The sequence below is a fragment of the Mercenaria mercenaria genome, chromosome 13 (assembly GCF_021730395.1).
Source record: "Mercenaria mercenaria strain notata chromosome 13, MADL_Memer_1, whole genome shotgun sequence".
In the NCBI taxonomy this organism is placed as follows: Eukaryota; Metazoa; Mollusca; class Bivalvia; order Venerida; family Veneridae; genus Mercenaria; species Mercenaria mercenaria.
The window spans coordinates 28,782,467-28,809,685 of NC_069373.1; the positions used below are offsets into that span (position 1 = coordinate 28,782,467).

General features: G+C 39.2%; 1 protein-coding gene across 1 annotated transcript in view; it reads left to right on the forward strand.

The window, feature by feature from the left end:
- The window catches only part of LOC123529476 (NXPE family member 1-like), a 30,583-nt gene extending 4,415 nt beyond the window's left edge, over positions 1–26,168 (forward strand). The window contains exons 2-7 of the mRNA XM_045309825.2: positions 9,426–9,569; positions 17,463–17,614; positions 19,431–19,708; positions 20,794–21,059; positions 22,387–22,571; positions 23,930–26,168. Of these exons, the coding sequence (XP_045165760.2) occupies positions 9,426–9,569; positions 17,463–17,614; positions 19,431–19,708; positions 20,794–21,059; positions 22,387–22,571; positions 23,930–24,597 (1,693 nt within the window). The 3' untranslated portion in view covers positions 24,598–26,168. The remainder of the gene's footprint in view (positions 1–9,425; positions 9,570–17,462; positions 17,615–19,430; positions 19,709–20,793; positions 21,060–22,386; positions 22,572–23,929) is intronic.
- Positions 26,169–27,219: the final 1,051 nt, after the last annotated feature.

Below are 27,219 nucleotides of genomic sequence, written 5' to 3' on the forward strand. Positions count from 1 at the left end.
CCTTTCTAGAAAAAAGACAAGTAGGATTGCCTCATTGTATCAAACAACGCCACGTAGATCACAATAAATCGCAACCTTTACCAACATGGAATTATGTTAGGGTCATCTTGATAATGGTCGTTCTTTGAATGTGTTTTTCAGGGTGTTAGAGTGTGACTTGAAATATAACGGGTACTTCTTTCAAAGAACTTTTTTGTAAAAAAAAACAAAAAACAAAAAAACATAGAGAAGTTGTGGAATTTATAGTGATTCATATAGTTTTATCCCTTTGTGATAAAAAATTGTCATAAGTAGTTAGTCGTATGTAGGAGTTAGTAAAATGTACGTAGGAGGTCGCAAGTTGTACATAGCAGTCAATAAACCGTAGGTGGGAGTTAGTAAGTCTGTAAGTCGCATGTAGCAGTCAGTGAGTCGCATGTAGCAGTCAGTGAGTCGCACATATAAGCAGTAACTCGCAAGGAGTCAGTATCTCGCACGTAGGAGTCAGTATCTCGCACGTAGGAGTCAGTATCTCGCACATAGGTGCCTGTATCTCGCACGTAGGAGTCAATATCTCGCACGTAGGAGTCAGTATCTCGCACGTAGGTGCCTGTATCTCGCACGTAGGTGCCTGTATCTCGCACATAGGAGTCAGTATCTCGCACGTAGGAGTCAGTATCTCGCACGTAGGTGCCTGTATCTCGCACGTAGGAGTCAGTATCTCGCACGTAGGAGTCAGTATCTCGCACGTAGGAGTCAGTATCTCGCACGTAGGTGCCTGTATCTCGCACGTAGGAGTCAGTATCTCGCACGTAGGAGTCAGTATCTCGCACGTAGAAGTCAGTATCTCGCACGTAGGTGCCTGTATCTCGCACGTAGGAGTCAGTATCTCGCACGTAGAAGTCAGTATCTCGCACGTAGGTGCCTGTATCTCGCACGTAGGAGTCAGTATCTCGCACGTAGGAGTCAGTATCTCGCACGTAGGAGTCAGTATCTCGCACGTAGGTGCCTGTATCTCGCACGTAGGAGTCAGTATCTCGCACGTAGGAGACAGTATCTCGCACGTAGGTGCCAGTATCTCGCACGTAGGAGTCAGTATCTCGCACGTAGGAGTCAGTATCTCGCACGTAGGTGCCTGTATCTCGCACGTAGTAGTCAGTATCTCGCACGTAGGAGTCAGTATCTCGCACGTAGGAGTCAGTATCTCGCACGTAGGTGCCTGTATCTCGCACGTAGGTGCCTGTATCTCGCACGTAGGAGTCAGTATCTCGCACGTAGGAGTCAGTATCTCGCACGTAGGTGCCTGTATCTCGCACATAGGAGTCAGTATCTCGCACGTAGGAGTCAGTATCTCGCACGTAGGAGTCAGTATCTCGCACGTAGGTGCCTGTATCTCGCACATAGGAGTCAGTATCTCGAACGTAGGAGTCAGTATCTCGCACGTAGGTGCCTGTATCTCTCACATAGGAGTCAGTATCTCGCACGTAGGAGTCAGTATCTCGCACGTAGGAGTCAGTATCTCGCACGTAGGAGTCAATATCTCGCACGTAGGAGTCAGTATCTCGCACGTAGGTGCCTGTATCTCGCACGTAGGAGTCAGTATCTCGCACGTAGGAGTCAGTATCTCGCACGTAGGAGTCAGTATCTCGCGTGTATCTCGCACGTAGGAGTCAGTATCTCGCACGTAGGAGTCAGTATCTCGCACGTAGGTGCCTGTATCTCGCACGTAGGAGTCAGTATCTCGCACGTAGGAGTCAGTATCTCGCACGTAGGAGTCAGTATCTCGCACGTAGGTGCCTGTATCTCGCACGTAGGTGCCTGTATCTCGCACATAGGAGTCAGTATCTCGCACGTAGGAGTCAGTATCTCGCACGTAGGAGTCAGTATCTCGCACGTAGGTGCCTGTATCTCGCACGTAGGAGTCAGTATCTCGCACGTAGGAGTCAGTATCTCGCACGTAGGAGTCAGTATCTCGCACGTAGGTGCCTGTATCTCGCACGTAGGAGTCAGTATCTCGCACGTAGGAGTCAGTATCTCGCACGTAGAAGTCAGTATCTCGCACGTAGGTGCCTGTATCTCGCACGTAGGAGTCAGTATCTCGCACGTAGAAGTCAGTATCTCGCACGTAGGTGCCTGTATCTCGCACGTAGGAGTCAGTATCTCGCACGTAGGAGTCAGTATCTCGCACGTAGGTGCCTGTATCTCGCACGTAGGAGTCAGTATCTCGCACGTAGGAGTCAGTATCTCGCACGTAGGTGCCAGTATCTCGCACGTAGGAGTCAGTATCTCGCACGTAGGAGTCAGTATCTCGCACGTAGGAGTCAGTATCTCGCACGTAGGTGCCTGTATCTCGCACGTAGTAGTCAGTATCTCGCACGTAGGAGTAAGTATCTCGCACGTAGGAGTAAGTATCTCGCACGTAGGTGCCTGTATCTCGCACGTAGGTGCCTGTATCTCGCACGTAGGAGTCAGTATCTCGCACGTAGGAGTCAGTATCTCGCACGTAGGTGCCTGTACCTCGCACGTAGGAGTCAGTATCTCGCACGTAGGAGTCAGTATCTCGCACGTAGGAGTCAGTATCTCGCACGTAGGTGCCTGTATCTCGCACGTAGGAGTCAGTATCTCGCACGTAGGTGCCTGTATCTCGCACGTAGGAGTCAGTATCTCGCACGTAGGTGCCTGTATCTCGCACGTAGGAGTCAGTATCTCGCACGTAGGTGCCTGTATCTCGCACGTAGGAGTCAGTACCTCGCACGTAGGTGCCTGTATCTCGCACGTAGGAGTCAGTACCTCGCATGTAGGAGTCAGTATCTCGCACGTAGGTGCCTGTATCTCGCACGTAGGAGTCAGTATCTCGCACGTAGGTGCCTGTATCTCGCACGTAGGAGTCAGTACCTCGCACGCAGGAGTCAGTATCTCGCACATAAGAGTCAGTATCTTGCACGTAGGTGCCTGTATCTCGCACGTAGGAGTCAGTATCTCGCACGTAGGAGTCAGTATCTCGCACGTAGGAGTCAGTATCTCGCACATAGGTGCCTGTATCTCGCACGTAGGTGCCTGTATCTCGCACGTAGGAGTCAGTATCTCGCACGTAGGAGTCAGTATCTCGCACGTAGGTGCCTGTATCTCGCACATAGGAGTCAGTATCTCGCACGTAGGAGTCAGTATCTCGCACGTAGGAGTCAGTATCTCGCACGTAGGTGCCTGTATCTCGCACATAGGAGTCAGTATCTCGAACGTAGGAGTCAGTATCTCGCACGTAGGTGCCTGTATCTCTCACATAGGAGTCAGTATCTCGCACGTAGGAGTCAGTATCTCGCACGTAGGAGTCAGTATCTCGCACGTAGGAGTCAATATCTCGCACGTAGGAGTCAGTATCTCGCACGTAGGTGCCTGTATCTCGCACGTAGGAGTCAGTATCTCGCACGTAGGAGTCAGTATCTCGCACGTAGGAGTCAGTATCTCGCGTGTATCTCGCACGTAGGAGTCTGTATCTCGCACGTAGGAGTCAGTATCTCGCACGTAGGTGCCTGTATCTCGCACATAGGAGTCAGTATCTCGCACGTAGGAGTCAGTATCTCGCACGTAGGTGCCTGTATCTCGCACATAGGAGTCAGTATCTCGCACGTAGGAGTCAGTATCTCGCACGTAGGAGTCAGTATCTCGCACGTAGGAGTCAGTATCTCGCACGTAGGAGTCAGTATCTCGCACGTAGGTGCCTGTATCTCGCACATAGGAGTCAGTATCTCGCACGTAGGTGCCTGTATCTCGCACGTAGGTGCCTGTATCTCGCACATAGGAGTCTGTATCTCGCACATAGGAGCCTGTATCTCGCACGTAGGTGCCTGTATCTCGCACATAGGAGTCAGTATCTCGCACGTAGGAGTCAGTATCTCGCACGTAGGTGCCTGTATCTCGCACGTAGGTGCCTGTATCTCGCACGTAGGTGCCTGTATCTCGCACGTAGGAGTCAGTATCTCGCACGTAGGTGCCTGTATCTCGCACATAGGAGTCAGTATCTCGCACATAGGAGTCAGTATCTCGCACATAGGAGTCAGTATCTCGCACGAAGGTGCCTGTATCTCGCATGTAGGTGCCTGTATCTCGCACATAGGTGCCTGTATCTCGCACGTAGGAGTCAGTATCTCGCACGTAGGTGCCTGTTTCTTGCACGTAGGAGTCAGTATCTCGCACGAAGGTGCCTGTATCTCGCACGTAGGTGCCTGTATCTCGCACATAGGGGTCAGTATCTCGCACGTAGGTGCCTGTATCTCGCACGTAGGAGTCAGTATCTCGCACGTAGGTGCCTGTATCTCGCACGTAGGAGTCAGTATCTCGCACGTAGGAGTCAGTATCTCGCACGTAGGAGTCAGTATCTCGCACGTAGGAGTCAGTATCTCGCACGTAGGTGCCTGTATCTCGCACGTAGGAGTCAGTATCTCGCACGTAGGAGTCAGTATCTCGCACGTAGGAGTTCAGTATCTCGCACGTAGGAGTCAGTTTCTCGCACGTAGGAGTCAGTATCTCGCACGTAGGTGCCTGTATCTCGCACGTAGGAATCAGTATCTCGCACGTAGGAGTCAGTATCTCGCACGTAGGAGTTCAGTATCTCGCACGTAGGAGTCAGTTTCTCGCACATATGAGTCAGTATCTCGCACATAGGAGTCAGTATCTCGCACTTAGGTGCCTGTATCTCACACGTAGGAGTCAGTACCTCGCACGCAGGAGTCAGTATCTCGCACGTAGGAGTCAGTATCTCGCACGTAGGTGCCTGTATCTCGCACATAGGAGTCAGTATCTCGCACGTAGGTGCCTGTATCTCGCACGTAGGAGTCTGTATCTCGCACATAGGAGTCAGTATCTCGCACGTAGGTGCCTGTATCTCGCACGTAGGTGCCTGTATCTCGCACATAGGAGTCAGTATCTCGCACGTAGGAGTCAGTATCTCGCACGTAGGAGTCAGTATCTCGCACGTAGGAGTCAGTATCTCGCACGTAGGTGCCTGTATCTCGCACATAGGAGTCAGTATCTCGCACGTAGGTGCCTGTATCTCGCACGTAGGAGTCTGTATCTCGCACATAGGAGTCAGTATCTCGCACGTAGGTGCCTGTATCTCGCACGTAGGTGCCTGTATCTCGCACATAGGAGTCAGTATCTGGCACGTAGGAGTCAGTATCTCGCACGTTGGTGCCTGTATCTCGCACGTAGGTGCCTGTATCTCGCACGTAGGTGCCTGTATCTCGCACGTAGGAGTCAGTATCTCGCACGTAGGTGCCTGTATCTCGCACATAGGAGTCAGTATCTCGCACATAGGAGTCAGTATCTCGCACGAAGGTGCCTGTATCTCGCACGTAGGTGCCTGTATCTCGCACATAGGTGCCTGTATCTCGCACGTAGGAGTCAGTATCTCGCACGTAGGTGCCTGTTTCTTGCACGTAGGAGTCAGTATCTCGCACGAAGGTGCCTGTATCTCGCACGTAGGTGCCTGTATCTCGCACGTAGGGGTCAGTATCTCGCATGTAGGTGCCTGTATCTCGCACGTAGGAGTCAGTATCTCTCGCACGTAGGAATCAGTATCTCGCACGTCGTAGTCTGTATCTCGCACGTAGGAGTCAGTATCTCGCACGTAGGAGTCAGTATCTCGCACGTAGGAGTCAGTAACTCGCACGTAGGAGTCAGTATCTCGCACGTAGGAGTCAGTATCTCGCACGTAGGAGTCAGTAACTCGCACGTAGGAGTCAGTAACTCGCACGTAGGAGTCAGTATCTCGCACGTAGGAGTCAGTATCTCGCACGTAGGATTCAGTATCTCGCACGTAGGAGTCAGTAACTCGCACGTCGGAGTCAGTAAGTCGTACGTAGCAGTTAGTAAATCGTAGTATGATTTACTATGTACTGTACTACTTACAACTTTACTAAATGCTCTGTAAGAGTCATTATATCCTATGTAGGGGTTAGTTAAGCTGTATGTAAAAGTTATTATGTGAAGTATGTAGGAGTTTTTTTTTTTTTTTTTTTTTTTGAGGCTCCTTGTGGGTAACCCCGTTTATTATCTCCGTAACCGGTATAATAGGGGTCGGAGAACCATCCGCCTATTAACCTTACAATATCCAATACATTCAAATATTTAGATATATAATAAAAGTTACTACATACATATACAGTACCATACATAATACCATATTTACAAACAGTTGATGTTATTCACTAATTTTTCTGGCACATAACAACAATTTTGTGATGAATGTATGATGCTTTTTGTGTAAAAAAAAGGAAATACATTATAAAACCAGTTGATGATATTTCTAATTAAGATAATAAACGGACCTCATGAATGACAATGGAAGAAAAAAAAACTGACAGAAATACAAGCGAGAACAAAAAAACTGGAAAAAAAACTGAAAAAAAGTGCTGCCCTTTTCCTACTATCACTGGATTTTAAATCTAACTTTTTGTCATTAATGGATATTATAATTTCTTTCTCTTAATCAGGGTAATGGTTAGTAATCATATATCAAGTTTTTGTAACAAAATTGACCAGTTTTCCTCAAAGTTATGAAGATCGTTGTTTATCTTGGCGATATACTTCATTGTTATGAATTTTTGTTTGAAGTATAAAACAAACGATGGAGTATTTAGAAGATGTATACAATTTTCTTTAAATTTTGATTTAAAGATGTAATACTTAAGCAATAAAGAAATAAAGCTTCCTTTAGAGTTATCGTTAACAAATGAGAAAAGAAATTGTTTTTCTTGTATATTCAAATCTATTTCACACTCACTTCTCATCCACTGTTTGATGCTTACTATAAAATTATAAATAACTGGACATGAAAAAAAGATATGTTCTATTGTTTCCTGCTCGTTTTTGCAGTAAGAGCATAAATTATTATCTATTTTATGTATGAGATGTAAAAATGAGTTTGTAGTAAGAATATGATGATTTATCTTAAATTGAAAATCTTTTAACTTTATTTCTTTGATTGTCTTTAAGTTTTTGCAATAATCTTTAAATTCGTCATCGGAAATCCCCATTATTTGTACCCATTTGTTTGGTACCACGACACTCTTTGTATTTGTAATTGTGTCGTAAAAAATGCTACTACCTTTTTTTATCTTTTATTACATTTTTTAAATACGGATTCAAAAACATGTTTGTCTTATATTTAATAACCTCATTTGCGTTTTGTCTTATTATATTTTTCCATTCAATTGGTATGTTTGAAAGAACACGGTTCAAATCTATAAAAGTTCCTCTTACCGAATAAATGGTTTTAAGGTCTTCTAAGCTATAAAAAATCCCATTATTGTCGAGTAAATCTATAATATATATGATGTTTCTCCGGTACCAGTTTTCTGAATATTCTGTTTTTATTCTGAAACGGTGGTTATACCATAAAGGCGAGTATAAAATATCTTCTAAATCATTGATTTCGCAACATTCAACAAATCTACACCAACTATTGAGCACATCCCTCCAAAATGGATTATGTACTTCTCTTACTAGTTCTTTTACATATTGCGAGCCAAAAGAGATAATTTTATCAAATGAAAACGTTAACAGAGATTTCCAAGTATCACAGTTAAAAATAGCTAATCTCCTAATCCAACTAATTTTCAAACTTTGAATAAAAGATTTAATATTAATCATGTTCAGTCCGCCGAATTCTATATTCTTTGTGACAATTACTCTTTTTATTCTGTCAGGTCCGTTGTTCCATAAAAACTTATAGGCAATAGTTTCCAATTCCTTAATAAAATAATCAGATATGTAGGAGTTAGTAAATATATCTCGGATAGCACCGTGATGTTTCCATAAGTAAGCAGGTTCAGCATTATGTTGGTAGGTTTAAGATATTGATCATGAAATCAATATGTTATATAACAATCGAGAAACAATGACGTTATACTTCGATCGGGAAAAGAAAATGTAATTTACAATTTGCTACCATTTATCAACATAATGGTATTGAACTTCAACTGCTACCTTGTTATTTTTACCACCTGAATGAAGAAATAGTTAATAATGCATCTGCTGACCGGTCAGCACAGAAAACACTAGTAATTTATATTGTAATAAAAGTTAAAGCGCTGTATTACGGTGACTGATTTGTGCCATTTCGTTCTGTCGCAGCGACACAACGACAAACGTCGTTATGGCGCCCCGTCGAACGTAGACCCGCCGAACATCGCCCTGCCAGACGTCGTTATGGCGCTCGGCATTAGACAAACATCGCTCCGCCGAATGTCGCCCCCGCCGAATAACCGCCGTACTGTCTTTATTAACTTAAGTTTATCCGCTAAGTTGGAGAAAAGTTTATCCACCCCGAGGCTTGCCGAGGGGGATAAAGTTTTCGGAGACGAGGCGGATAAACTTAAGTTCAGAAAGACAGTAACCTTACATTCTATTTATCCTGCAGTCAATACAAATCTGTGTATAACATGTATTTGTTTATTTTGATAAACAAAGTAATCCACACAGTCTTTTACTCACGCCCTTGCTTGATTCAGTTACACACGATTCCTTACAACATTATTTGTATTATAAATCATGGGTGCTAACATGGCACTCGTGTACAAATTTTGACTCGAATAAAATACATTTGTACAGTCGAAAATCACGCCTGAGATTCATTCAGATACCTTCAGTCTCTACCGTGAATTTATTCCATTTCCATGCACGACAATTTGAAGGAAATGAAATTCTTTCCACCACGAATGGTTTTGATCTAAGAATTACAATAAATGACTGCATGTCTAGACTTCTAACTAGAAATGTGAAAACGCCACAGTGCACGAAGTCAAGGTTGATTCACTCAGACTTTAAAAACTGTCACCGTATCATTCCGTCCTAAGTTAACTATGATAGAGTAATATACTTTTTGATTTCTTTTTACCGTGACTGTTTTCAAAAAACTATAAAATGTGAGATTCGAACTCTTGACCCAGTTTACACAGCCTATAGTGCGTATACCTGAAAAAGTAGTCTGTCCGTTGTATTGACCGTATAAATAAAATGCTTTCTACGGATCTCCATCATAGTCCATGTGATCAGTTACCGACCAGTGACATATGCGGAATTTACGAATCATAAAATAACAATTAATAATGCATAAATTCATACGTCAGTCGCAATCTTAACTTGGCACGCACTTTATCACATACATCTTAACAAAGAAAGTTATGGTTTAGATTGGTTTAGTTTAATCTTTGAAACTGCTAAATATAATTTTAATTTAAGCCAGTACATGTAACCATTTTTTAAGATGGCGAATGTTTCCGTGTAAGTTCTTTTTTTTCTGTTTCGTATTCTACATATCACGCCAATGTTTTATTATATAAATAGACACTTCATAGAATTAGCCAACTAGGTTCCGTTAACCTTCTTTCAGATTGGATGAAATTGTCATAAATATTTAAGCATAACCCTTACTTTCTTTGTTTCAGTAATGCACTAAGGAGATCAAGGTGGTTGATTCTTGCCATATCGCTGGTGATAATATTTACGTTCACGTTTTACGTTACGAGCATGTCCAACAGTTCACGTCATATATTGCTTGCACGACTAGAAACAACTGAATTTATAATGAGGTAAGTCTTTGTCTTCAGGCATTATGGCATGGAGTCAATTAAGAGTTTAAAATGTTGCTGCCTTCAAACGTTACCACGACACATTGCGGCATGGCATTACTAACAAAGTTTCTAAAACGCGTTTGCTGTCTATATTGTAGAAGAAGAAGAAGATTTTATTAAGTGTGTGAAGTTGGCGAGAAGTTCGACATTGAACATTCGATCTCAGAACGACATTGGACATTTGAAGCGTGAAGTTGACAATAAGTTAAACTTTCGACATTGAACATTCGATCTCAGAACGACATTGGACATTTGAAGCGTGAAGTTGACAATAAGTTAAACTTTCGACATTGAACATTCGATCTCAGAACGACATTGGACATTCGATACCAGAACGACATTGGACATTCAATTTTAAAACGACATTAGACATTCAAATCCAGAACGACATTGGACATTCAATTTTAGAACGACATTAGACATTCGAATCCAGAACGACATTGGACATTCAATTTTAAAACGACATTGGACATTCGAATCCAGAACGACATTGGACATTTGAATCCATTACGACATTAGACATTCGATACCAGAACGACATTGGACATTCGATTTCAGAACGACATTGGACATTCGATTTCAGAACGACATTGGTCATTCGATTTCAGAACGACATTGGACATTTGATACCAGAACGACATTGGACATTCGATTTCAGAACGACATTGGACATTCGATTTCAGAATGACATTGGACATTTGATACCAGATCGACATTGGACATTCGATTTCAGATCGACATTGAACATTCGATTTCAGAACGACATTCGACATTCGATACCAGAACGACATTGGACATTCGATTTCAGAACGACATTGGACATTCGATTTCAGAACGACATTGGACATTTGATACCAGATCGACATTGGACATTCGATTTCAGAACGACATTGGACATTGAATACCAGAACGACATTGGACATTCGATTTCAGAACGACATTGGACATTTGATACCAGAACGACATTGGACATTCGATTTCAGAACGACATTGGACATTCGATTTCAGAACAACATTGGACATTTGATACCAGATCGACATTGGACATTCGATTTCAGATCGACATTGAACATTCGATTTCAGAACGACATTGGACATTCGATACCAGAACGACATTGGACATTCGATTTCAGAATGACATTGGACATTTGATACCAGAACGACATTGGACATTCGATTTCAGAATGACTTTCGACATTCGATTTCAGAATGACATTGGACATTTGATACCAGAACGACATTGGACATTCGATTTCAGAATGACATTCGACATTCGATTTCAGAACGACATTGGACATTTGATACCAGAACGACATTGGACATTCGATTTTAGAACGACATTGGACATTTCATACCAGAACGACATTCGAAATTCGATTTCAGAACTACATTCGACATTCGATACCAGATCGAATTGGACATTTGATACCAGAACGACATTCGATTTCAGATCGACATTGAACATTCGATTTCAGAACGACATTCGACATTCGATTTCAGAACGACATTGAACATTCGATTTCAGAACGACATTCGACATTCGATACCAGAACAACATTGGACATTCGGTTTCAGAACGACATTCGACATTCGATTTCAGAACGACATTCAACATTCGATACCAGATCGAATTGGACATTTGATACCAGAACGACATTCGATTTCAGATCGACATTGAACATTCGATTTCAGAACGACATTCGACATTCGATTTCAGAACGACATTGGACATTCGAATCCAAAACGACATTAGACATACGAACCCAGAACGACATTGGACATTCGAATCCAAATCGACATTGGACATTCGAACTTAGAATGACATTGGACATTCGAATCCAGAATGACATTAGACGTACGAACCAAGAACGACATTGGACATTCGAATCCAAAACGACATTATTAGTGTCAGTTAGCACCGATTCCTGAAAGTCTGTGAGTGCTCCTGAAAGTGTCACACAGACCACTTAAAATGATTTAAAAAGAAACAGGAACTACACAACATGTACTTGGTTAGTGTTATCATTCCTGGCACCAGTTCTTGAAAGTCTGCGAGTTCTCCTAATGTGTCAGTTAGCACCGATTCCCGAAAGTATGTGAGTGCTCCTGAAAGTGTCACAGACCACTTAAAATGATTTAAAAAGAAACAGGAACTACTTGGTTAGTGTAATCACTCCTGGCACCAGTTCTTGAAAGTCTGTGATTCCTCCTAATGTGTCGAAGACCGTTCTGAATGGATTGAAAGGACACGTGGATTGCTGGGTCGGTGTTTTCTACCTGGGCACTGATTCCTGAAAGTCTGCGAGTGCTCCTGAAAGTGTCGCAGACCATTCTAAATGATTGATAAAGAAACATGGACTATTGTGACGATGTTTTCTCCCTTGGCACCGTTTCCTGAAAGTTTTGAGTGCTCCTTGAAGTGTCTTAAACCATTCTAAATGACTTAAAAAGCAACATGGACTATTGTGACGATGTTTTCTCCCTTGGAACCGTTTCCTGAAAGTCTGAGAGTCCTCCTGAAAGTGTCACAGACCGTTTATAATCGGTTGAATTAATACAGAGGCTAATGGGACGGTGCTTTCTCACTTGGCATCTATTCTTGAAAGTCTGCGAGTGTTCCTGAAAGTGTCGCAGACCATTTTTAATGATTAAAAAAATAACAAGAACTACTTGGTTAGTGTTATCTCTCTTGGTACCGGTTCTTGAAAGTCTGCGAGTCCTCCTGAAATGTCACAGACCGTTCGTAATGGGTTGAAATGATAGTTCTTGTGAACTTCCAAAAGAAACAAGAACTATCATTTCAACACATTAAAAACGGTCTGTGACATTTTTAGGAGGTCTCGCAGACTTTCAAGAATAGATGCCAAGTGGGAAACCACCGTCCCATTAGCTTCTGTATCAATTCAACCGATAATAAACGGTCTGTGACACTTTCAGGAGGACTCTCAGACTTTCAGGAAACGGTGCCAAGGGAGAAAACATCGTCACAATAGTCCGTGTTTCTTTTTCAATCATTTAGAATGGTCTACGACACTTTCAGGAGGACTCGCAGACTTTCAGGAAACGGTTTCAAGGGAGGAAAAATCGTCACAATAGTCCATGTTTCTTTTTCAATCATTCAGAATGGTCTGCGACACTTTCAGGAGGACTCTCAGACTTTCAGGAAACGGTGCCAAGGGAGAAAACATCGTCACAATAGTCCATGTTTCTTTATCAATCATTTAGAATGGTCTGCGACACTTTCAGGAGCACTCGCAGACTTTCAGGAATCGGTGCCAAGGTAGAAAACACCGACCCAGCAATCCACGTGTCCTTTCAAACCATTCAGAACGGTCTTCGACACATTAGGAGGAATCACAGACTTTCAAGAACTGGTGCCAGGAGTGATTACACTAACCAAGTAGTTCCTGTTTCTTTTTAAATCATTTTAAGTGGTCTGTGACACTTTCAGGAGCACTCACATACTTTCGGGAATCGGTGCTAACTGACACTAATAATGTCGTTTTGGATTCGAATGTCCAATGTCGTTCTTGGTTCGTATGTCTAATGTCATTCTGGATTCGAATGTCCAATGACGTTCTAAGTTCGAATGTCCAATGTCGATTTGGATTCGAATGTCCAATGTCGTTCTGGGTTCGTATGTCCAATGTCGTTTTGGATTCGAATATCCAATGTCGTTCTGGGTTCGTATGTCTAATGTCGTTCTGGATTCGAATGTCCAATGTCGTTCTCGATTCGAATGTCCAATGTCGTTTTGGATTCGAATGTCCAATGTCGTTCTGTGTTCGAATGTCCAATGTCGTTCTAGGCTCGAATGTTCAATGTCGTTCTGAAATCGAATGTCCAATGTTGTTCTGGTATCGAATGTCCAATGTCGTTCTGAAATCGAATGTCCAATGTTGTTCTGGTATCGAATGTCGAATGTCGTTCTGAAATCGAATGTCCAATGTTGTTCTGGTATCGAATGTCGTTCTGAAATCGAATGTTCAATGTCGATCTGGTATCGAATGTCGAATGTCGTTCTGAAATCGAATGTTCAATGTCGATCTGAAATCGAATGTCGTTCTGAAATCGAATGTTCAATGTCGATCTGAAATCGAATGTCGAATGTCGTTCTGGTATCAAATGTCCAATGTCGTTCTGGTATCGAATGTCGAATGTCGTTCTGAAGTCAATGTTCAATGTCGATCTGAAATCGAATGTTCAATGTCGATCTGAAATCGAATGTCGAATGTCGTTCTGGTATCAAATGGTTAATGTCGTTCTGAAATCGAATGTCCAATGTCGTTCTTGGTTCATATGTCTAATGTCATTCTGGATTCGAATGTCCAATGACAGTCTAAGTTCGAATGTCCAATGTCGATTTGGATTCGAATGTCCAATGTCGTTCTGGGTTCGTATGTCCAATGTCGTTTTGGATTCGAATATCCAATGTCGTTCTGGGTTCGTATGTCTAATGTCGTTCTAGATTCGAATGTCCAGTGTCGTTCTGTGTTCGAATGTCCAATGTCGTTCTAGGCTGGAATGTCCAATGTCGTTCTGAAATCGAATGTCCAATGTTGTTCTGGTATCGAATGTCCAATGTCGTTCTGAAATCGAATGTCTAATGTTGTTCTGGTATCGAATGTCCAATGTCGTTCTGAAATCGAATGTCCAATGTCGTTCTGAAATCGAATGTCCAATGTCGTTCTGAAATCGAATGTCCAATGTTGTTCTGGTATCGAATGTCGAATGTCGTTCTGAAATCGAATGTCGAATGTCGTTCTGAAATCGAATGTCCAATGTTGTTCTGGTATCGAATGTCGAATGTCGTTCTGAAATCGAATGTTCAATGTCGATCTGAAATCGAATGTCCAATGTCGATCTGGTATCGAATGTCGAATGTCGTTCTGAAATCGAATGTTCAATGTCGATCTGAAATCGAATGTCGTTCTGAAATCGAAAGTTCAATGTCGATCTGAAATCGAATGTCGAATGTCGTTCTGGTATCAAATGTCGAATGTCGTTCTGAAATCGAATGTCCAATGTCGTTCTGAAGTCGAATGTAAAATGTCGTTCTGAAATCGAATGTCCAATGTCGTTCTGGTATCGAATGTCGAATGTCGTTCTGAAATCGAATGTCGAATGTCGTTCTGAAATCGAATGTCGAATGTCGTTCTGAAATCGAATGTCGAATGTCGTTCTGGTATCGAATGTCGAATGTCGTTCTGAAATCGAATGTCCAATGTCGATCTGGTATCAAATGTCCAATGTCGTTCTGGTATCGAATGTCGAATGTCGTTCTGGTATCAAATGTCCAATGTCGTTCTGAAATCAATGTTCAATGTCGATCTGAAATCGAATGTTCAATGTCGATCTGAAATCGAATGTCGAATGTCATTCTGGTATCAAATGTCTAATGTCGTTCTGAAATCGAATGTCCAATGTCGTTCTGAAGTCGAATGTCAAATGTCGTTCTGAAATCGAATGTCCAATGTCGTTCTGGTATCGAATGTCGAATGTCGTTCTGAAATCGAATGTCGAATCTCGTTCTGAAATCGAATGTCGAATGTCGTTCTGGTATCGAATGTCGAATGTCGATCTGGTATCAAATGTCCAATGTCGTTCTGGTATTGAATGTCGAATGTCGTTCTGGTATCGAATGTCGAATGTCGTTCTGAAATCGAATGTCCAATGTCGTTCTGAAATCGAATGTCGAATGTCGTTCTGAAATCGAATGTCGAATGTCGTTCTGAAATCGAAAGTCCAATGTCGATCTGGTATCGAATGTCTAATGTCGTTTTGAAATCGAATGTCCAATGTCGTTCTGAAATCGAATGGCCAATGTCGTTCTGAAATCGAATGTCCAATGTCATTCTGGTATCGAATGTCCAATGTCGTTCTGGTATCGAATGTCCAATGTCGTTCTAGATTCGAATGTCCAATGTCGTTCTGGATTCGAATGTCGTTCTAAAATTTAATGTCCAATGTCTTACTCTTTTCGAATGTCGAATGTCGTTCTAAATTGAATGTCGAATGTCGTTCTGGTATCGAATGTTCAATGTCGTTCTGAGATCGAATGTTCAATGTCGAAAGTTTAACTTATTGTCAACTTGACGCTTCAAATGTCCAATGTCGTTCTGAGGTCGAATGTTCAATGTCGAATGTCGAACTTCTCGCCAACTTCACACACTTGATTTTATTGACTAAAACTCGCCACACATATATACATACCATGAACATAAATTAACAACTGTAAAATATAGCGACTACAATAGATATACCAGTAGTTTGCTCGCAAGTTAAAGAGTGCTACAAGGGTGGCATTACGTAAAGTATAACAATATAATAATGCTTTTTGTCCATCGTAAAAATTTAATAATTCTTGCGTCTTTATCTATAACTTTGAATGCAAAATGTTACCAGATAGATGGTAGATTTCCAACCCAGACCAATTATCATTTGCATGTCCGAATATATAAACTTATATGTACCTTAACTCTTTTTTTTTTCAAATTAACAATTGTATAAAGAAATAAAATAAGTCTAATTACGACAAATCATTGACAAGTTTTATTCAACACACTAACAGCACCTTTTGGCAGCTAGGCCAACAAACATGGTCTTGTTATTTGGCCAACAAACAAACATTGTCACGTACATGTTATTTGACCAACAAAAATTGTCATCTTCATGTTATTTGGCCAAAAACATTGTCAAGTTCTTGGTTTTTGACCAACAAATATTGTCATGTTACTTGAAGTTGATATTTCTTACCTTCAATGCAATTTATAGCATACACTTGACATACATTAATGTAATACATTTTATACAGAAATAAATCTATCTATTATATATATATTGAAACCCATCACAAAGGTCATTTTCATATTAATTAAAGTTGGTTATATATGTTTTAAAAGATAAAAGATTCAGATGGTCCAAATTGTCAGCGTATGGCGATGAAATGAATAGAATTGCTTTGAAAAGTTATAAAGTACAATAGGCTACTGTACCATATTTGTAAGGTTATGTTACACATTAAAATGTTAACAGTTTGATATGAATTTAATCACCCTTAAACATACGTTATATCATAGTTGTAGTAACAAGGACTGGAAAATTATTCATTGCCTAACATGACTAATTTTCATCACAAATTCTTTCGAAATGTGTTTCGCAAGTTTGTTTTTATCCCAAATAAGATCGCCAAACTTTTTATTATAATCGTTACAATCTTTTACAACCGTTTAAAGTGATACACGCGACTCTTCGTTCAGAAAATAAAACCATGTTTATTTTTGGAGTTACAGACAATATTTTTATTTTCACCCTAGATCGCCGAGCTTTTCATAATATTTGTTAAAATCTCTTACAGTCGTTTAATTTGATACACACGTCTCTTTATTCAGAAAATAAAACCATGTTTACTTTTGGAATTATGAACAGCTTTACTATTAAAGGGACTAACCCACATACTTTAGGCGAAAATATTCTTTTTCTCAAAAGTCCATAAAAAGTGAGTACTGTGAATGTTTTTGCGATAAGTAGGGCGAAAAAGCGAAAAGCCGATATTAAAAGCGAGAAAACGCGATATTTTTGGCATCGTGTTTTCGCTTTATCGAATTATCACATCGTGCTTTTGCGTCAATGCATCGTGTTTTTGTGATTTCGCCTTTAGGACGACAGCGCGAAACCACGATGGTCCTAACGGAACACCGTACATTTTACCAATATCCAACTTTTATTTTGCCAATGTCACATTCACATTCTAATTGCCAATCATGGTGGAAATGAACATAATGAAAAATTTCACCCAAACTATGGGCGAGTAGCTTTAACAAAAAACTGGATATAAAAGTTTCTTTTCAGTTCTAGTTATCCTCCTAAGATATATGGTATTGATGACCCGCATGATCCTCGGTTTTACAACATCATACCTGAAGAGGAAGCACTCATGTTTGAGCCTTGTCAAGATGTAAAGCAAGCCGCTTCAGCACTACACTCGAAGATATCTCTGACAGGTATACACGTTAATGTTCGATTGAATCATCAACTTCAAACCATCTTATCAAGGTTATAGGTAGATAATAAAGAGAGCTCTTTCTTCTTATCCACGACCATGGTCAAGTGCCCGGACTCTTAAGTTTGTAAGCACACTCAATTTGTTAAAGTGCGTCTATAAATTTACTCAATTGATTTCTTTCGTGCACTATTCGTTTAAAGGAAGAACAATGGAAGAATACCTCTTAATTGTATTTGTATAGGCTGCCAGGTTTAATTTAAACCGTAAGCTGGAGAAAGCTTAAATTCTGCTTAGGCGTAAAAATATTGTTTGATTCCGGTATCCCGACCTACTCTAAAAGTTTGGCCCGACCCTTAATATTTTTATAGTCCTGGGGAATCTTTTTTTTTCAACCTTTAAACAAAAAGTTGCGAAATTGCGCTTTTTATGCTTTAGACATGGTCAGTGATATATATACAAAAAACTTGAAATGCAAACCTGTCTATCCATATAGAAGCGAAGGAAATGAATTTGGGAGGCCCGTTTCGTTCAAGTTCATGCGTCCGGGAGAATTAAAAAACAATGGAAACCAACAGGTCGCAAAACATGAGGAAAATGAAATTCTGAAGGAGCCTGTTCATGGACGGTAGTGGAAACGTATGCTGCCATCCACGCCCTCTGGCGGCCCCGGGTGGAGCAGAACTAAACATTTGCACATTTCATCGAAATTTACAGACATCCACGTCTTTGTAGGCCTACATATGGCGGTGTACATAGATCATTCAATTCAACTAGTGTTGAATGTATTGAATTCAAACTTTTGCCCTCTGACTATGTTTGTAAGTAGCGTTACCGTACATTACAGAAATCAATATACTGATGCTCTAAAGACATGCCCCCCTTAATTGTATTAATTTTTTGACACAAAAAAAAAATAATTTCCGAAAAGTCTCCCTTAATAAAAAAAAATCCTACAAGTGGGCACCAGGGATGCTGCACTTTTCATTACCTTTCATGAATAGACAGAAATAGAAAGGGAGTCTGCCATTATTTTGCTTAGTTGTATTGTATGTTTCCAGCGGATCTTCTTACAGATATCATTGATCTTTCATATAATTTTTCACGAATATGGAACCACAGTTATGTTAGAGAAGAGCGTTGCACCCCTTATCCTGAACTGACTGGATCGAATCCAGGCGGAACGGAATTTGACTACTTCCTCTACAATCTCTTACTGTGGCGCCATTACTGATCATCTGTCATCAGGCATAAGTTTAAAGTTAAGTGTTCAGAACTGTCTCTAATGTTTGTAAAATAGTATTACTGTCTGATATCCATTTTCCAAGGTTTGTCTTTCTAAATAACTCCGATCGTGAGTTTTGGAAATTTTTGACATTTTCAAAATATTTTGATTAGTTTTGAATTTAATGACGAAAACTATTGCGACGATGTTATCTTTAATTATGAATTCCGGCCATTTTGGACACGAAAATTTTAAAAATCTTTTTTAACTTTGTTTTTGAATTGATTGTTATAAAACATTCAGAATATCTTGGTTAACTCAAAAACAACATTTCCATGTGAAAGGTCTATGAAGCTTCAAAAAATATTTCTTTTCGAAATTGAGATTTTGCTCGATATTTAAACACGAAGAAAATATTTTGGCCATTTAATAACCATAATGAAAGAAATCTGAAAACAAAATCCTACTACCAACGATGTATATCGAAATCGTTGGAAAATGAAACCGCAGTCGACGAAAAAAAATAACAACACGTCACAGATTATTTATCTATACTTTAAGATAATTAAACATATTCACCGTTATCTTTAAGTTGATGCCAATGGAACTTACAATGTCGGCGATGAAATTCGAACTATTGTCACTCTATACGATGGTTATGGTAAACGTAAAGATTCTGGTGGAGATCATCTGAGAGCAACATTAGAAAACAAAGACCTTAAGGTGTCAGCCCCTTGTGTGGTTACAGACAACAGAGATGGCACGCAGATGGTGGCATGTGTCGCGCTATGGAGCGGGACGTCAACAATAAATGTTGTTTTAGCTTATGCAAGGGAGACAATTACAACCAATTATCGAATACGTACACAGGTAGGTGTATTCTTTTCATTCACAAAAGATGAAAATTGACCATGTGTTAGCCGCTATAAACATGCGTGCACGTTCTAAAATAAAACTATATATCGTAACATACAAGATTTAGCCACTTGAAAGATGTATGGAGTTTTCAAATGTAATACGTACAAATCGATATATCTAAATATTTTTTAGATTTTGCACCAGCATTTATATTTGACTGGCATTTCATAGTAGGTTGTGCCCCTTGAAAACTATCCGATAGTCAATATTGGTTTTCCCTGCTGATATTACTTTGAGCAATAGATTGATTATATAGGGAATTTATTTTCAATGATATGTTTTTTGGTTTGCGAATATTTTAGCAGTTATGACAATATACATCAATTTCTCCTCTTCAATTTAATGTGAAAATATTTATTCGAACTGATTACTTATTGCTTCCAATTTTGTTAATTTTGTTTTAAAAGTATCACCATCACTCACATTGAGTGTATAGTGAAAATCACTAAACTTTTCAATTTCTTTTATTTTATGGCAAATAAATTATATTTTCCAAAAAGCACATATGTAGATGTTCTTGACTTTAAACAGTACAATAGTATATTTATAATTGTAATAAGGTAAAAGCTTTTTGCTTCCATTTAACCATGAGTTAATTTTTTAAGAAAATTTATAAATGAATATAAAATTCCTAATTCCGGTCTGTCTCGACGGGTCATTATTATTATTACGATAGGTTTAACTTTTTACAACGAAAAAGACCAAAACATTTGAATCCTATGGAGACTTTTCTTTCCTGACTTTCTGTGCGAGCAATTGACAGTGCATTGTAAAACTGAGAACCAGCTATTGCAATATATAAAGCAAAATAATTCTTTTTAAATAAAAGCTGTTACCTTCGGTGGTAAACCAATATATGTACTTTACATATCTTTCAGTGTCAGTTATGTAATAAACAGGTCACTGACTAGACTTCACAAAGAACTGACCTCGTATGTATGTAACCGAGATCATCTTTCAGTAACTTAAAACTTGTGTAGCTTTATCAAAAGTAAAACATACACTGGTTATATCTACATATACATTATTATTGTCAGGTCTTGGCTACAAGAAACCTATATGGAATGTTCAAAAGTAGGACTTTCAGCGAAGAGACTACCTGTCATCCCAACCACACTTATCTATTGAAACACATTAACTACTCAGAACTGTGTAACATGACTTACATGAACTCAGGTATGCCGTTATATTGCGGTAAACCAAAGGATGAGCACTTGCTGTGCCAAGACTGGCAGCTCGTGAGAACGCATGAGCCATATCCGAAACTTCAAGTTACAGAATGTGAGCAAACTCTTTTGGAAAGGTAACTGATTAATTAATAAAACAAGAGGACCATGATGGTTCTGAATCGCTCTTCCCACATGATCCAGTTTTGAGTATGACGTGTTTTTTTTTATTATTTGACATAATGACCTAGTTTTTGACGGCACGTGACCCACTTTCAAACTTGACCTAGATATCATCAAGATGAACATTCAGACCAACTTTCATACAGATCCCGTGGAAAATATGGCCTCTAGAGAGGTCACAAGGTTTTTCTATTATTTGACCTACTGACCTAGTTTTTGAGGGCACGTGACCCATTTTCGAACTTGACTTAAATATCATCAAGGTGAACATTCTGACCAATTTTCATGAAGATTTCATGAAATATATGGCCTCTAGAGAGGTCACAAGGGTTTTCTATTTTTAGACCTACTGACCTAGTTTTTGACCGCACGTGACCCAGTTTCGAACTTGACCTAGATATCATCAAGATAAACATTCAGACCAACTTTCATACAGATCCCATGAAAAACATGGCCTTTAGAGAGGTCACAAGGTTTTTCTATTATTTGACCTACTGACCTAGTTTTTGATGGCACATGACCCAGTTTCGAACTTGACCTAGATATCATCAAAGTGAACGTTCTGACCAATTTTCATGAAGATCTTTGAAATGTATGGCCTCTAGAAAGGTCACAAGGTTTTTCTATTTTTAGATCTACTGACCTAGTTTTTGACCGTACGTGACCCAGTTTCGAACTTGACCTAGATATCATTAAGTTGAACATTCTGACCAATTTTCATGAAGATCCTTTGAAAATTATGGCCTCTAGAGAGGTCACAAGGTTTTTCTATTTTTAGACCTACTGACCTAGTTTTTGAAGGCACGTAACCCAGTTTCGAACTCGACCTAGAATTTACCAAGATAAACATTCTGACCCATTTTTATAAAGATCCCGTGAAAAATGTGACCTCTAGAGATGTCACAAGGAAAAGTTTACGCACGGACGGACGGACGGACGCACGGACGACGGACACTGCGCGATCACAAAAGCTCACCTTGTCACTTCGTGACAGGTGAGTTAAAAAGAAAGAAAGAAAATGATAATGTCATAACAGAAAGCGAAAACATCGTTTAAAATATAAATAAAAAAGAATAATAACGTTATTAAAACGTAATAACATTTGCAGTTTTCTAGAATGTTTTAGATATTTTTCTTTCAATAAAACAAAATTGAACGATCACTTTCAAAAACTTTACCACAAGAAATGATTATATACATCTACTAGTTGTAATCTGTAGACCTACAGACTGGCCAGAATAATGTTGGTGGCTGTTGCAATGGACATTATTTTCGTTTCAGCGGACAACATGCATTGAAGCAAACTTTAAAGGTTACTGTACATAACAACAATGGAAACAATCCTGTCACTTTTATTGAGAAACCAACACTGCCATGTTCAATGTACAATATTTCCCTTCTATGGCGGTCTAGAGGACTAACTGGATACTTCCACAACGGAAAATGGATTCTGCGTAACTGTCTCGGTAACAAAAATTACTCCTCTGCCAAATATATCGCTACAACAATATAAATTAAATGCAAATATTAAAAAAAAACTATGGTATTATTCTGAGATAATCAGACAAAAGGAGTTTTATAAACAGAAGCTTGGAAATATTAATCGAAATAATATCGAATATCTTCAAAAGTAAACAATGGAAAATATCATTTAATCAGATTGTGTCTCCTTATGTTACTTTTGTCTCTTTGTTCACTTTATGAATTACTCGGAATCTTCATTGAGACCCTAAAATTTTATACATAAATAAATGAAACAGTTGTAGACAAGTAGCAAAATGTAGTACCAAGTGTAGTATCGAATGATAAGCTTGGTCAAATTAGTCAAGAATGTTCGGCTTATTTTTTTCATATTTCGGACATTTTAGGGTCTGTCAACGTTATCATAAAATTATTGCTAGTATATATTATAAATAAATGAGTTATTTGAGTCATTTTGATCGCCATGATTTAATAGTGTAGCAATAATATGGAAAAGTGCTGTGATAAAACCTTTGTTGAAGAAGAAAGGTCTCCCACTTGAACTGCAAAACTATCGCCCAGAGTCAAATTTAACATTCCTCTCCAAAATTCTAGAAAAAGCTGCACTAAACCAAATCAATAAATATATTGAAGCTAACAATCTCCTCCCAGCTTACCAAAGTGCCTGTAGAAAATATCATGGGGTTGAAACAGCAATGGTCAAAATGTATAATGATCTTTTGGAAACCATAGATGAAAATCAAATAACAATCGTGGTCATGATCGACTTGAGTGCAGCGTTCGATACCATCGATATCCCGATACTGATTCAAATCCTTCAAGATGAATTTGGTATACATAGCACTCCCTTGAAATGGATAGAATCTTATCTCACGAACAGAACAATGAAAGTTTTAGTCGAACAGGCAGCATCTGACACGGAGCCACTGAGGTTTGGTGTCCTGCAGGGTTCTTGTGCCGGACCTGTGATCTTTACCCTGTATATATCGGCTCTCAACCGAGTGGTGCAGAAATATCCAGCTGATCTCTATGGATACGCGGACGACCACAAGATTGCGTTAAAAATTCAAGCGGGAAATTCTCAAAATGAGACAACTGTTCTTCAACAACTCGACAGTTGTCTCAATGAAATCATAAAATGGATGACAACCTTCAAACGAATGAATCAGTCTAAAACTGAAATAATTATGTATGGAACCAGACAACAGTTAGCGAAATTGAACATAATCTTTATAATTTTTGCGCTATATAAATGCCATGTATTTGTATTTGTATTTGTATTTGAGTCCGCTACATTGTCATGTAATGTAGTGTTTAAATACGTGATCTGTTTACTTTGTAGGTTTTCAACAGAATCTTCCTACGACGTGTCTAAAGAATACGAGGTTATACTTAATTGGTGATTCTACGATTAGAGATTGGTATACAGCAATCATTAGGCGTTTTAAATGTCAACCTACTACAGAAAAATGGCTGAAGGAAAAATGGCATAAAGAGGCAGAGTGTCACAATAAGCAAATTAATTTTAAAGCGGGATGGTATCCGCACGCTCAACCATTCTTTGTCGGACAAGCTTGGGACGAAGTGCGTTACACATTATACTCCACTGCTCGACGTATTGACAACATGCCACGGAATGAACGTACTATTATAGTTTTACATTTATACATGCATATGTTAGCCTTTCATCATAGCGTTTTTAAACAAAGAATGGAAATAATTCGTGAAAGCGTCAAAAAGTTTTTAACATATAATAAACAGTCAATAGTTATGATAAAGGGACCACATACATTCGAAGGCACACCAGCTGGAGGGTTTAGACTCGGTGACTATTTTGGTTATGTCTACAGTAAAATTTTATATGAAGTATTTGAAGGATTACATGACCGAGTTGTTTTGTTGAATAATAGAGACACTACTATAGCTGAGCACGAGAAGTGGAATCATCCGCCCGACAATATTGTAAATGCTATGGTAGACCAAATGCTAAGCTATGCTTGTGGTCAGTGAACGTTACATATTTCGACTTGAATTTAAGGTTTAACGATGTGTCGATCTTAAGTAGTGGAAAGTGTAATGCCTACAAAGAGATACATTTTACAAATACACAGGTTTTTATAGTAAGATATGAAACAATATCACAAAATCTACGACAGAACATTTGCTGAACATGAATAGTCAAGCTTGCTCGGCAGACCACCTCTCTAAAGAGACCATTTGTATAAAGAGAGCACCTTTTAAGTTACTTTTTGAGTTGTTGAAAAAGAAAATATCTTATAGAGATCATCTTTGTTATGTGACCATTTTTGAGGTGGTCCCTTGATACGAGCTGTACTGTTTAATGGTATTGTGGTTCAATACTATGGCAGTAGATTTGTGTTCGATATTATATTATGTTCAATAATTGGACACATGCGTTTAGTTGTTTATATTTCTGTTCGATTATCGCATACAAATAATTATTTTCATGTTACGTTTGTTCGATGATAAAAACATGTATTTGGTTATCGCAGAGACTTTGATTTTAACTTTATTTGATTATATTTATTATATTTATATTCCAATAATCGAAGACATATGAGAATATGAATAGAATGTTTTTAATACTTGGGTAGTACCATGCCTATTTTGTATAGCTCAGCATTTGTGTGGCTACCTTTTAGTTACGTCTTACTAACCGATCAGCACGCATTCCTCTGTTATACATGTATGTAGTATATTACTTAACTCGATTGCTGTATATGACAATATCCATTTATGGCATACAGACACTAAATAGAAAAATGGCGCGAAAAAAATGGTAGTCGCATAATGGCGGATACAAATAGTCCTCATATTTTTTTTTGCTCTGTAGAGCTATTTTCCTTATTTTCTTTGCATGTTTTGCTAAAACCACATGACAGATCTATGCTTGACATGTAGGTAGCATTTTCATAATGAAATAACAACATGACAAAAATTTTCATGGAAACCTAGATCATACACCACTATAATTTGGGGTCTCATTTTTTAGCTGATTTTGCAATTTGTGTGTTTGACTGAAATTATTTTTCTTGCATCAAACATGACCCCCACTCTTCTTCTGATTTTTTTTAGCACTGACAATATTCTTCAAGAAAATGTAGGTTACAGACATTTAAAATGGGTCATGATGTGTGCTGCGGCCATTGGAAATAGGTCAGTTTTATACAGAAGAAAGAAGAACAGCTATTTAGTGTGTTCTAACCTTATGACTGATTATTGTAATTGAAGAATGTTTGAATATGGAATATGGTATGTCCAATAGCTTTGAAAGATTGACAATATAGCATTCTGTATACTTTTTAGTCTGTATGCATATAGGGATGTAGTTTGCAATACAGGGCAAATATGTGAACATTAATCTCACAGTAAAGTTGAACCCATCCCGAAGAGGCAAGAACTACCGGCATAAAGATGGACAGGCTTATCAGCTGAGTAAACAAATAATGAGAGTTTCAAGGAGAGAGTTTCAAATCAGCTTATAGCCTCTTACTCAATCCTGTATGCCTTTTTGATATATGTACATGTTGTAAATTAATTGTGATTAATAAAATATTGTTTAAACCAAATAAATAATGTATACTGGTGGCTAACATGTAACACCATATAAACGCACTTCATCACACCAGCATAAAAGATTCAAAGATTTATCATTTACGAAATGATAAGTCGTTGTTTTCCCAGGGTTATTCGTGCAGTAATGCAATGTCTTTGGACAAATAATTGTATGCTGTATGCAATACTTACTGACAGTATTTCTTAAATTCTGAAATTCTTCAACCTAAGTTCCATAAATATCCTTCTATGGGTTCAGATAATATGGATCAGACAAGAAATATTTGCGCTGTGACGTAGACCTTTTGTTGGCGCAGCTGGAACATTGGTTTGTTCGTCGTCTTGACGAGATGAGCGTTTAACTCAGATTTCATAACTATCTATTTGGGCTTTCAATGTATCGACTGGACAACGATCCAAGGCTTAAACGTCGATCTTTAGTAGACGCAAACGAAATTTTGGTTCTGATAGACAGTTATTAAAGCCCACCGGAACTGAACTGTTCTGGCCCGTTTCGTCTGGCCCTTATGGGTGTTTCTCTTTATGCTCTGTCTTCTGCAAAAGCATTGAGTACATGCATTTAAGGTTCTTGTTTGTATATAGATGTACAAAAGCATTTTTGTGTTTACATGCCATGTCTAGAGATAACTGTCTTGTGACTTTGGAACATGATTAGGGTGAGATAGAGAGAGGTTAGGTGTGCACAATAGACCGGTTTAAGCTACCCAGAGGTGTTTTTGCAATTTATCTTTCGGAAGGGGTGCCCCACTGTATTCCTTTATTTGTTCGTTTTGTTCTCGAGTATTTGCTTTGACTTTGTATGTGCGTGTGTTTGTGTTTGTCTATGTGTGCTAGTCTTCTGCACGTCCGCGTGATGTGGGTTGTGCTTTTGGGAAGATGTCTTCTTTGGGACGTGACTTTACCTGTTGGATAATCAACTTTTTCTGCAGACTGTCTTGATAAGTGATACATTTCACTAAAGTTTTATAAATGTCCGGCAAGGAGTTTAGAAGATATGAACAGAGTAAGAAATCTGAGGCTCAAGGTTTGACCTTC